At 35.5% G+C, this 12905-nt stretch overlaps 1 protein-coding gene across 1 annotated transcript in view; it reads left to right on the forward strand.

Annotated features, from left to right (window-relative positions):
• Window positions 1–12488, forward strand: part of Sec6 (Exocyst complex component Sec6) — a 347920-nt gene extending 335432 nt beyond the window's left edge. The window contains exon 22 of the mRNA XM_090388448.1: window positions 12408–12488. Coding sequence (XP_090244574.1) covers window positions 12408–12488 — 81 coding nt within the window. The remainder of the gene's footprint in view (window positions 1–12407) is intronic.
• Window positions 12489–12905: the final 417 nt, after the last annotated feature.

Below are 12905 nucleotides of genomic sequence, written 5' to 3' on the forward strand. Positions count from 1 at the left end.
TAAGGGAAAGTCTTGCCTGACCAATTTGATTGGATACTATGATGTGGTTACAAAGGAACTGTATGCAGGGAATAACTTTGATATCATAAATCTGGATCTTAGAAAGGCTTTTGATACTGTTGCACATGGAAGACTGCTGCACAAATTGGAGCAGTGTGGCATTGGAGGCAAATTGCTGCTATGGATAAAGGGATGGTTGAGTGGGAGAAGACAGAGAGTGGTAATCAATGGTCACTGCTCATCGTGGACTAATGTTATTAGTGGAGTCCCTCGGGGTTCAGTGTTGGGTCCATTGTTGTTTTCTGTATTTATAAATGAAAGTGTAAAGTGTATTCGTGTCAAACGGCACCAGGGGTTTTCCCCATCTCCGCGTAGTATACATTGTCATGTGAAACAGAACACTGTTGAGGCCAGAGATTTAAAAGTGTATGGATTTTGTACATGTGTACTGTCGTGTACCGTTGTTCATCTGGTCATTTAGCCGCTGGACCCCTACTGAGGCCCAACGTTGCCCACACTTGGCCCCGTGGAGGCAGACCAGGTACACCAGTATTACATTATTTACTCTGGCAGGCCCTGCCACCTAATTTCCTGAGATTTCAGTGGCTAGGGCCTATGAAAAAAAAAAAAAAAAAAAAAATGGGGTAGACACAGAGGTTTAGATAAGGCCGAGATATGTTTTAAATGAAGGTTAGGTTTAATTTTCCACATTGAAGTTTAGCAGCTTGCAGTGGGACATTCACGGTCGGTAAAGGTAGAGTGGAGGAAGACTGAAGATTGGGGGGGAACAGGTAGAAGTATGGGAACGAAAGAGAAGGCGATCCCAGGAGTGTCAGTGGAGCAAGCCCCACCAGGGAGAAAAGGGCGGCAGGGGAGGGGATGAGACAGAGGCCCATCTCTTCCCCTTCCCTGCCTAGGGATAGGGTTTTAAAAGTGAACTGGGAAAAGGTGCCCAGTTCAGAACGCCAGGCGACGTGCTGCAGCAGAGTTGCTGTGGTCATGTGGTCCAGTCATTGCGTTGCACATGGGAGAAAGAGTCCCGTCCAGAGAGAGATCATTGTCTAGTAGGAGTCCGCATATATAGTGTCGGATCGCCTATCGTTTGTGATGGATGTTCAATCCTAGGAGAGAGAGTGAGGTCCTGCCAAAGCGGCCATAGTCTGGTTCAGTTTGGATGCTCATGTGCAGGGAGCCCTGGGCTAACGGCGTGCATTATTGATTGCAATTTGTGTTCTCCTTCTTGCAAATAAGTCTTGTGCAAATTTGGCGAGCGCACTATATTCATCGAAGCTGTCCAGGAGATGGTGTTCCCGGTCCTGAGGTAAGTAAGTTAGTCTGGTGATTAGGATTCCACGTAGGTGGTCGTACAGTGGACATTGGTGCATCAAATGTTGCCAGCTCTCGCGTTCCCCACATGGACAATGTGGGTCCTCCACAAGCCGAAAGGCTGCAAGTTTTTCATTGAAAGGTCCGTGACCCGTCAGGAGGTAAGTGGAGTGCAGTCCTGGGTGGAGCCAAGCCGGTGATTTAGGGTACACTTTGTGTAATTCTGGAAGAAATTTCCTTGTCACTTCTCCTTTGGTGCTGTTTGTCCAGCGGATTTGCCATTCTTGTTTTAGATGCCCCAATAATCGGATCTTTTCTGTCTTTCTGTCATTTGTAGGTTCGATGGTGTACCCCACGAATGTGACGGGCATCCCTTTAGATAGGTAGTATGACAGTCCACACCTGACAATCTCCAGATCCAGTGGGAGAACCCCCGCCAGCACCAGGAGTGCATGCGTACTGACAGTCCTGCATGCACGGGTTATTGTTAGAAGGATTGATCTCTGGATTGAATCAAGAATTCTTTTATTTACGGCCATGGCTGTCTTGTGGAACCAGATTGGAGCAGCATATGAGATTGTTGGTATAAATGTAGCCTTATAGTAGAGAGAGAGTGTTCGCTTTTTTCAGGCCCCAGTCACGCCTTGTAACCCCGGCAACCAGTGCAGAGTAGTTTCTAAATTTTATTCTTAGTTGCTTGAGATGAGGTTGGAAGGAGAGATTGTTGTCAAGGATGACACCTATGTTATTTGGTTTTTAGGAGCATTAGCAACTAAGGCCATATTGCTCCGGGAATATGCGGTGGTCATTCCCTTGACCTTTCCGCATCCTCCGTATTTGGTGGTGACAGGCTCGAACCCCGGTCTAATCAAGAAGCGTGTACTACGCACTGCTGCTCCTTCCCACCTGGCTACGGAGGCGCCCGATGACACCTAGATATTTCATTTGGGTGGTAAGCTTTATCGTTTTTCCTTTTATTTTAATTTGCGGAGGTCTTCTGATATTTAATGATCCTTTGAGAAGGATCGACGTTGTTTTTGTCGGTTCAATTTGTAGGAAGTTTTCTTCTGCCCATTGTTGTAGGATCTCTAGGGCATGGTTTGCCTGTATCTCCAGTTGGGCCCTGGAGTCTGCCGCCACCATCAGTGCAAGGTCATCTGCGAAGGCTTGACACTTTACTTCCCCCAAGTTGGTGTCAAGGAATAAATGATATTGATGATGGTATATCAAGCTTAATGTCCAAGTTTGCAGACGATACGAAGGTTGACAGGGTTGTTAAGGACACTAATGACAGTACGCTGCTGCAACAGAATCTAGAAAAGTTGAGCAGATGGGCTGAGAGGTGGCAAATGAAGTTTAACATTGACAAATGAAAAGTACTTCATATAGAAGCAGTAATCCCAGAGTAACATATCAACTCTGTGGTAATACACTGACAGTGGTAGAGAACGAAAAGGACCTCGGGGTAATTGTGCAGGTAGATATGAAGTTTTCCGAGCAGTGCAGACGGTCTGCAAGAGTAGCTCATGGTGTCTTGTCCATGATATACAGGAATTTTTCTAGCAGGGATAAGGTGGTGATTATCCTCTTGTATAAGGCAATGGTCAGGCCACACCTTGAGTACTGTATACAGGTCTGGAGGCCTCATTTTAAGAAGGATGTAGAGCTGTTGGAATGAGTACAGAGAAGGGCAACAAGATTAGTGAATGGAACAAAGGGTTGTGCTCTTATGAAGAAAGGCTTTAGTTTTGCAAATTACAGTGTCTGGAGACTAGGCATCTGCGAGGTGATCTGATTGAAATGTATAAAGCCTTGAATGGTTTGAGCATGCTCAATGCTGATGGGATTCTTCCTCTTGCTCAGAATAATCATTTGAGAGGGTATAAATTCAAATTGAGGAAAGACAGATGTAGGATAGATGTGTGGAAGTTTGCCTTTAGCCAGCGGGTAATTGGTTGGTGGAACAAACTTCCATCCTTTGTTGTGGAAGTTGATAGCCTAAATAAATTTAAGGCTGGGCTGGACAGGTATTTGGAACGAACGGAGGGGTGAAATGGGAGAGTGGTTTTCTTTTTTTTTTTTTTTTTTTTTTTGCTGATGCTGCATAAGCTTGCTTTCTTGCATCATGTGCCTATGCTAATACCTAACTATATGAATGCTTCATCACAGGCACTTCATATAGCTAGGTATGCTGGGTTATGTTGCATATCAGAGATATTGTAGGTTTCTTTGGGCATGGCCAGACAAGCCAATCTGGACTTACTTTTTTGCTGATTTTTCATTAGTGATTCAACATTGACAGTGAATTCTCCCTTGTTATAGAGATAAATACTATAATTTTGCAGACTGATCAAAGAGAGTCACTTTGTCATCTGATAAGTCTGACACTGAAAATTAACATGAGATGTAGCTTTTCTTTCTTCTAATGTAATAATTTATTATTTGAGAAAATTATCATACTTGATATTGTTATAAACCCCCAAAAGTGTTTTTATTGAGAATATTGTCTTGTGTTTCCATCTTTACTAATTTAAAATTTGATTGACAAAATTGGCTCAAAATAAAATCCAAAATTTGTACATGTTACTTGCATTTGATTTCAAGTATGAGAGAGATATTCTGCTCTCATTGAAGATTCTTGGCAGGTATTTGGCACTAAGGCTTGGGCTTATGTTCAACTTAGTGACAGACTGTTATGCACAGTTCTTCCTAAGTTGCTAATATCTTTTTAAATTGTATACTGTAACCTGAATAGACAAATCCACTATACATTTTAAAAATCTGAGGTACTGCCAGGTTGACTGTTTCTAAGCTTTACTGGCTTCTCATCAGCTGGCAGATAGTGTCTGATAATAATATACATTACCAGATAATCTCTGGTAATACATACAAATTTTGATTTTATTTCAACTACAGCATTGAAATACTCTGTAGGGCAAATGCAGCCCAGTTCTAGGGTTTAAAAGAAAACTACAGTGAACTTCCATACAGCTGTGCTGGCAGGGTCTTGGATTTTTAAATGTATAGTAAAGTATACATTTAAAAATAATATGACATATACACATATTCAGATGATGCTATACAATTTAAAGCAACTTAGGCAGAACTGTAATAGTATTTGTCATGAAGTTGGACTTCTCTTGGTTCTAAGTTAAATATAAGTTGTCATTTTGCCCTTGTTGAAGATCAAGCGCAAAGGATTTGGCACTTGATCTACTGCAAGAGCAAAATGTCTTTCCATAATCAAAAGCAGATAATGCGTATGAATTTTGATTTTATTTCAACTATTGCATTGAAATACCCCTGCCATTCCTATAGTATTGATATTGTTATAAACCCCCAAAAGTGTTTTTATTGAGAATACCTTCTTGTGTTTCCATCTTTACTAATTTAAAATTTGATTGACAAAATTGACTCAAAATAAAATCCAAAATTTGTACATGTTACCTGCATTTGATTTCAAGTATGAGAGAGATATTCTGCTCTCATTGAAGATTCTTGGCAGGTATTTGGCACTAATTATTATTATAGTATTATAGTGCAAATGCAGTTATGTTTTTAACAACTGCTATATTTTCACTAATAGAGACCATTATCTAACTGATGAGAAGCCAGTAAACTTTGAAACAATTGTTTTGGTGTGTCTCAGCTTTTTAAATGTGTAGAAGCTTCACCTGTTCAGGTAATTCTATACAATTTAAAAATATATTAGAAACTTAGGCAGACTTATTTAGCTATGAGTTGAACATAAGCTGAAACTTTAATGCCAAAGGCCTGGCACTCGATCTTAGTGAGGGGGAATCTCTCTCTCTCTCTCTCTCTCTCTTTCCATGAGCCAAATTGAATGTAGATAATGTGACCAACCCTTGATTTCAAAATTGGCTCTCCAATATTATTTATTAACCCCTGATAATGGTTTAAACCTTTTTTAAATGGAAAATAAATAATTTCCTTTTTTAAAAGGAAATTTATTTTTATTTTTTCCCATCCCAAGATTTGTAAGCTGAAAAAAAAAAAATAATAAATAAATAAAAATTTCCTTTTGTAATAAGGCTTGGAAAAGCAAATCCATGTACAAAGCTCCAAAACCAGTGGCATTGCAACTCGGAGATTTCTGGTGTTTGAACAATAAATCACATATTTTCACTATGCATAATAAAGTACTAATATATTGCATAATGCAGTTTTTATTTACTTAGTAAAACATATTTTTCTTCTTAAATATTCTTTGTAGGTTATGAAGTTGTGTAGAAAATTAAATAACCTAAAATTTGCTTACTACCTTTTGGTCACTGAACTTCTGCAGTCAGCATCCATAGAGTAATTGGAAAGTTGGGCTTAAATTAATTATTTTATGTTAGATTTATGCATTCATTTCAGTGTAACATTTATTCTGTTACTGGAAGTTATTTTACTGTTATAATGTAGGGTTGCTATATGTCCTTTTTTTTTTTTTTTTTTTTTTTTTTTGTCAAAATTTTGGGTCCAGGCAGATTTTTTACAAATTTTCAAAATGTCTGGCTTTTTGCCATTTCAGTGATTAAATGACTGCTTAAACTTAAAAATGCATCTAAATCAATAAAATCTCTATAATTTGTTAGTACAAGTTAATTATTATTATATGGCGTCTATAGCATTAGTAGGGCATATGATGCAAGAAAGCAAGCTTATAAAGCATCAGCCAAAAAAATAAGAAAAAACTCCCTTCCCATTTCACCCATCCATTCACTCCAAATGTATGTCTAATTCTGCCTTGAACTTATTTAAGTTGGTGACCTCCACTACAACAGATGGAAGTTTGTTCCAACTATCAACCACCGGCTGGCTAAAGGCGAATTTCCAAACATCTGTTCTACAATTGTCTTTCTTCAATTTGAATTTATAATTACAAACCCCTCAGGTTCGTAATCTGAGCAAGTGAAAGAATCCATTAGCATTGAGCTTACTCAATTCATTCAAGGCCTTACACCTCAATTAGATCACCTCACAGGTGGTGAAAAAGATCTCTATAGTAACATCAATCTTGGAAGTTAGATAACCTCAAATGTGTTTATGATTATCAGGTGCCAAAGATACTGTGTAATAACATAATGAAACATAATTTCAGCAATCCTCTATTAGGCACCGCCATCGGTTAAGTGGTACGTTTTATCAGTTCCTTGTTAAGTCCCTCTATAAACACCATTTATTAAGCATCAGCTGTCTGACATAATCAGCAAGTAGTGCATTCATTCCCCCATAGTTAATCTTGCCTGTGTGGAAGCATTTTTATTTTCAGAAAATTTAATTACGTATCATAATGAATAATGTATACCCTAACACAAAAATATAAATGGCAATACTGTATGCACTAAAAATAAATTTTTGAGACTTTGAATTTTTAAATAAATTTAGAGTTACAACAGTTTACAGTTGCTTGCAGCGCTTCAGTTGAGGCACTGTTTACACGACCAATTTACAGTGCAATGCTATTAGAGTAATTGAGAACAAGGAATGACTGTATGTGCAATCAATTAGAGCAGTCACATGGTTTTCCTGTAAAGTTTTGATTTTGATATGTTTCATAAAGGAGCGAAGTACTGTAGCTACACCATACAGTTTAGTAATGGACAGTATTAAAAATGTTCAGCACAGAGTTTCAATGATGCTAAAAATATTGCTAAAATCTGGTGTGCCGAACTCAAATACAAAACAAAATGTAATCGCTAAAAGTTATTTTGCATGAAGATTATAAGAAGAATTTCCCTGAGAATAGAAAAGAAATTATGGTTCAACAGATAATGAAGAAATTAAAGATGAAGTTAAAATATTTTAGTTTTGTTTTTTAAGTTAAATTTTTTGTTGATTTTCAAGTGAGAAATATAACTACATTGTTAATCCAAGAAAATGCTTTAAAATTTGCTGAAGACTTAAATAAAAGTAAATTTATGCCATTTTTAATATGGCATGACAGTAGAAGTGGCCAAGTCCATTTGGTAACATTTGATGAATGGAAAACAAAATTTAAGAGCATGCTGGGTATCAGTCTAAAGATATTCATAATTTAGAAGAAATTATGAGTTGCCTATAATTCTAAAATTTAGCCTTCACAAAGCAGAATACTTGACATGCAAATCTGGAACATTCATTTCAGTGGCAAATAAAGCTGCTGCTGATTTGAAACATCAGATTGGAAGCAAAAACACATTAAAAAAAAAAAAAACAAAAACACTTCATTTATTTTGGAAAAGTAAATGATAGCAAGCAAAACCTTAATGTAATACAATTGCATTAAGGTTTTGCTTGCTATCATTTACCCAAGGTCAAGATTTTTTTTTTTAAAGTTTTTGCTTTGCTTTCCACCACATTAACACCATTGGATTTTTAATTCAATGAACTGTACATCCATCTTGTTCAAAATTACTTTTCCTGACTCTGAAATTGCCAAGGTTTCTTGTGCTAAAACCAAGATTGATGACATAATTTCTGTGATTGCAAACCACTCAGTTGAAAACAGACTGAAAACATTCGAAATAAACAATATTGTGTTCTGTGGTGTTTCTACTGATGCTAGTAATCATGGTTCACTAAAATTTTTTCCAATGATCATTCAATATTTTTTTTGGAAAATTGGTGGTTTTCAGTCAAAATTAATTGAAATAGAAAACACAACAGATGAGACAGCAGAATCAGTTTCTGACTATTTAAAAGAACACTTGAAAAACATTTATTAGAAACATGTATTTCATTTACCACTGACAATTTCTATTGCTATTGTTCAGAGGATCAGGTGCAATGAAAAAGGGAATAATGTGTTTTCAAAACATGAAGATATTGTTGAAAGGAAAAAAAAAAAAAAAAAACTAAAGAAAACACCAATTGAAAGTTATGAAATGTTACATCTCTGCTCATATTTTAAATAATTGTGTACATAGTACAGCAGAAAAGTTGGAAATTGACATTGAAAATGCTATCTTTAAAATTCATCAACATTTTTCACATCAGTACTCTGTGAACTGAGAATTTGAGAGCATATTGTGAGTTTGTGAACGTTGAGTACAGACAGATCCTTTCTAACAGCAAGACAAGGTGGTTATTATTTCCACGTGTTGAAAGGATTATTCAAATGTTTCCACCACTGAAGGCATTTTTTTAATCCCAAGCAAAGCCACCAATGGTAATCAAAAAATTTTTTTTCAAAATGGGTTCAGTGAATCATATCTTTGGTTAGTACATTCATTGTTCAATATATTCCCATTCACATTGAAAGAGAACGCAACTCAATTGCTGAATATTGAGTAGTTTGAAATCGCCGAGGAACATTCTTGAAGAATTCTCAATTCAAACATTCATTCCTCTAAAAATTAAATCATTACTTGCAGAAAAAAGTGCACAGGATCAAGATAATTTGTGCAAAAATTTTTGTGTTGCGATGAAATATAGTAATTGACTGGAGTATTTGGATAAGTGGATGAAACCTCAAGAAGAATTTTCATGTTTCACACAGATGAACCTAAATGAAAAGCAAACATAGAAGGATATGGAATAGTGTCCAGTATTTGATTGTTAAAGAGATTCAAATTGATGATGTTAAATATTTTGATCAATTAACAAGCTTGAAAAATTTTGTAGAAATGGAAAGCAAAAATGAATAATTCAGTTAAATGCTAGCCCATGAAAAATGGACCATATTTTTCAAAAATGCAAAAAGCCCAGAGAATACTTGAATGCTTAAACCAGGCATATTTTTTTTTGCAATAACTCCTCACAATGCAAATATAAAAAAGGGTCAGTAGTAAATAGTTAGTGGACAAAATGCAGAAACAAATTACTTATTGATGCTATAAAAAACATTATTTTTACAGTATAATTTTAAAGAAATGCCTTGCTCTAATTTCGTATCTACTTATATTCTAACTTATCCTTGTTAAAACAAATTATGTTATCGGTAAAATATAAACAGTCACAGAAATAATGGAAGCTTCAATTTTAATAAAAGAGTGTGTCGCTTTTAGTAATTGTTAACATATTTTTTGACCTTACAGTATCAAGCACAATATTTTACAAAATTTAGAAGTGCTGAATATACACAAATGTTTTTTTTATGCATGTTTTGATAATGTATTATATTGATTATCAAAACTTGGTTTATTAGTGCATGATTTTTTTTTTTTTTGTCTTATTTCTCTATTGATTTATCCTCTTTTTTTTTTTTTAATCCGATTCTTGGAAATGCCCTCTTTTTTAGTGATTTGGATACGGCAACTCTATTATAATCTTATGTTGAGAATTTTTACTTGTCTGTGGTGTTTCTCAGCAACAACTTCTAGACTACTGCAGTAGAGCAAACAGCAGCTTGGATACTCAAGTTTAACTTCCATTGTGCATAATTTTCATACATCTATTCAATATTGCATCTGAACACACTGCTTGAAACAATATGCTGGTATAATACAGCCTCAGTTCCTGATGCTGCATAAAATTTATAACTACCACCACCACCACTTTTCATTATTGGTCCAAGGTTTTTCACTGCCCCTAGAATAAGTTTTTATTTTAAATTCATGCAAGGGGGACACTTACCAGCAGGATATTGATTTCAAAAGTACAAGGTATTGCTATTAAATAACAAGACTGCGCACACAGCCACTACACACCAAGTGCCACATGTGAAACAGAGGCACAGCAGTTGACTTTGAACCTTTCCTTAGTTGTCTGCTAAGTCACATTCCAACATGCTCATTTGTTTTGCAGTGAGACAGGTTTATATTGCCTATTTTACAAAATTTAGAAGTGCTGAATATACACAAATATGTTTTTTTATGCATGTTTTGCCTATTGCCTTGTTTAGGCAGTTTGCCAGAAAAATGATAGACAAAAGTATTGAACAGCGAATCAACCACAAATTTTTAACAAAACTAAAGAAAACACCAATTGAAAGTTATGAAATGTTACATCAAGTTTGTGGGAAAGATACTATGTCAAGAGCTTGCATCTTTGAATGGCATAAAAGATTTTGAGATGGAAGACAATGAATGACCATGCTGTATAGTATCCATGAAAACTGATGAAAATGTGGACCAGGTAAGGACATTGATCAGAAGTGATTATTGTTTAAGCATTAAAATCATTAGAACTCAACGTTGACAAAGAAACAGTTAGACAAATTTTAACTGAAAATTTAGGCACGAAAAAGGTGTGTGTGTGTGTGCCAAGATGGTACCAAAAATTTTGAATGGAGATTGAACAGTGAGAAGACCCCAAGTTTATGAAGATGTTTCAAAATAAATTGAAGATCTAGACTTTGAGTACTGTAGTTACTTGTAATGAAAGTTGGGTGTTCCAATATGACCCTTAAACTAAAAGACAGTCAATGCAATGGAAGACAAAACGATCCTCCAAATCAAAAAAAGCAAGAATATCAAAATCAAAAATGAAAACCATATTTCCTTCAACATTAAAGGAATTATTATGGCTGCATATGTCCCACCAAATCAAACTATCAATCAAACATACCATTATTGAAGTTCAGACAAAGGTGCATGAAAAAATTCGAAGGAAGAGATCTGAATTGTGGAAAGGTGGTAGGATGCTCCAGCACGCAACATGCACTCTGTTTGCCAGTTTCTGGCTAAGAAAACACCAAATTAAGCTATCAATCAAACATACTATATTGAAGTTATGACAAGGCTGCATGAAAAAATTTGAAGGAAGAGAATTATGGAAGGATGATTGAATGCTCCATCAAGACGAGACTGTGAACACAGCCACTACACACCAAGCACGTGTGAAACAAAGGTACAGTAGTTGACCTTGGCTCGTTTTCTGCCAGCACACAACGCACACTCTGTTCACCATTTTCAGGCCAAAAAAACAAATGTGTGTGAACATATGCAGCCTACTTTTCAGACCTAGCCCCTTGGGACTTTTTTTCTCTTCCCTAAACTAAGAAGTGTACTTAAGGGGACCCAATTTCAGTCCATTGAAGACATTCAGAAAAAAAACAACCGAAGTGTTAAAAGGGCTTAAAGAAGATGATTTCCGAAATGTTTCTGTGTTTGGAAGAAACTTATGGAACAGCATGAGCAAGCCCAAGAAAATTATTTTGAAGAGGTAAGGTATGAAATATTCCATTATATTTATTTTATTTCAACAGTCTCGTTATTTAATGGCAACACTTTATAGTTTGCAATGAATTTTAATATATTTAAACTTCCAGATTTGTTTTTCTGTAAATGTGTGGTGTTCTTGGTGACCATTGCTTGGACCATACATTCGCCTCCTCTAACAGGTGACATTTACACAAAATAAACTGTTGTCCCACTTAGACAAAATTCTTATGCTAACATGATTGCAGTTGTACTAACAGCATGAAAGAGCACCTTCTGCATTTCAGTAGGAATGTCATACAGCATCTGAGTGAAGGGTTTGCTGGTTGATGGATTAAACATGGAGGAATTTTGATTTGGCCACTGTATTTGGCAGATCTAAACCCATTGGATTAACATGTATTGGGTTTTATGAAAAACATGATGTATGAACACAAGGTAGACATAAAAGGTGAACTACTTCAGCAAATCTTTTATGCCACAATACAATAATAATACTGTGATTCTTCATAAGGGTACACATTAGTCAAATGAGCCAGGCATTGCCCTCCAAGCTGATAGTAGATGTTTTGAACTATTACCATAGATTAAAATACTTAAACTGTACAACGTAATCATTTTCCAATTTGTTCAAAGTAATGTATAGCATAATATTTTCCGTAATAAAAATATTTTGTTCAGTACCAAATTACTTCGTGTCAAGTTGCATTTAAAATACTCATAGCTCAATAACTGTTGAGAATTGGACTCATGTTGATATTATGACATTTTTCACTCAAAATGACCTTGGAAATCACCTCCTGAAATCATCAGATCAAGTCGCAGGACCCTGCATTAACAATAGGGGGATTCAAAGTAAGGAAAATTTAAAATGACTTGGAAATTAAAACTAAATTTTTTATAATCGATAAGATGTTTGTTTTGATTTATATTGTGAACAAAAATGCTTTGTATAGGTTCTCTGCTGTTTTATTATTTTTTTATTTTTTCCAGTTGGTGCTGGATATCATCACAAAACTGGGTACCCACAAGACAGAGAAGACAATATTTTCTGATATTTTAATTTCTATATAATGGTTACGTTTGTTCAGAATTTTATAAGACATTAAATATTTCTGATTTTTTTTTTTTTTTTTTTTTTTTTTTTTTTTTTTTTGATTTTTCGAGTACATTTTTAAGTAAATAGGAGGAGGAAGAAGTAAATATTCTCTCTTGCCATATGAGGTGTTACTCCATCATGTTGATATCATATCTCATTTATGTTGTCAGTTACTTCACATCGTAGTTGGAACTCCCACATTATATCATAGTAGCCTTCTACATACCTGAAACTGCTTGGCCATTTTGAAACAGAAAGGACTAATTATCTCAAAACAGCAAACCATACCTTCATCCTCAATGAATTAAGTGAATTTGTGATCTTAACAAGGAATATTGGTATTTATTTGTAGCACTATCAGTTGGCATCACCATTCCACTTAAAATGTAATT

Source organism: Mastigoproctus giganteus, chromosome 14 (genome assembly GCF_048544385.1).
Source record: "Mastigoproctus giganteus isolate SK-2022 chromosome 14, ASM4854438v1, whole genome shotgun sequence".
NCBI classification, from domain to species: Eukaryota; Metazoa; Arthropoda; class Arachnida; order Uropygi; family Thelyphonidae; genus Mastigoproctus; species Mastigoproctus giganteus.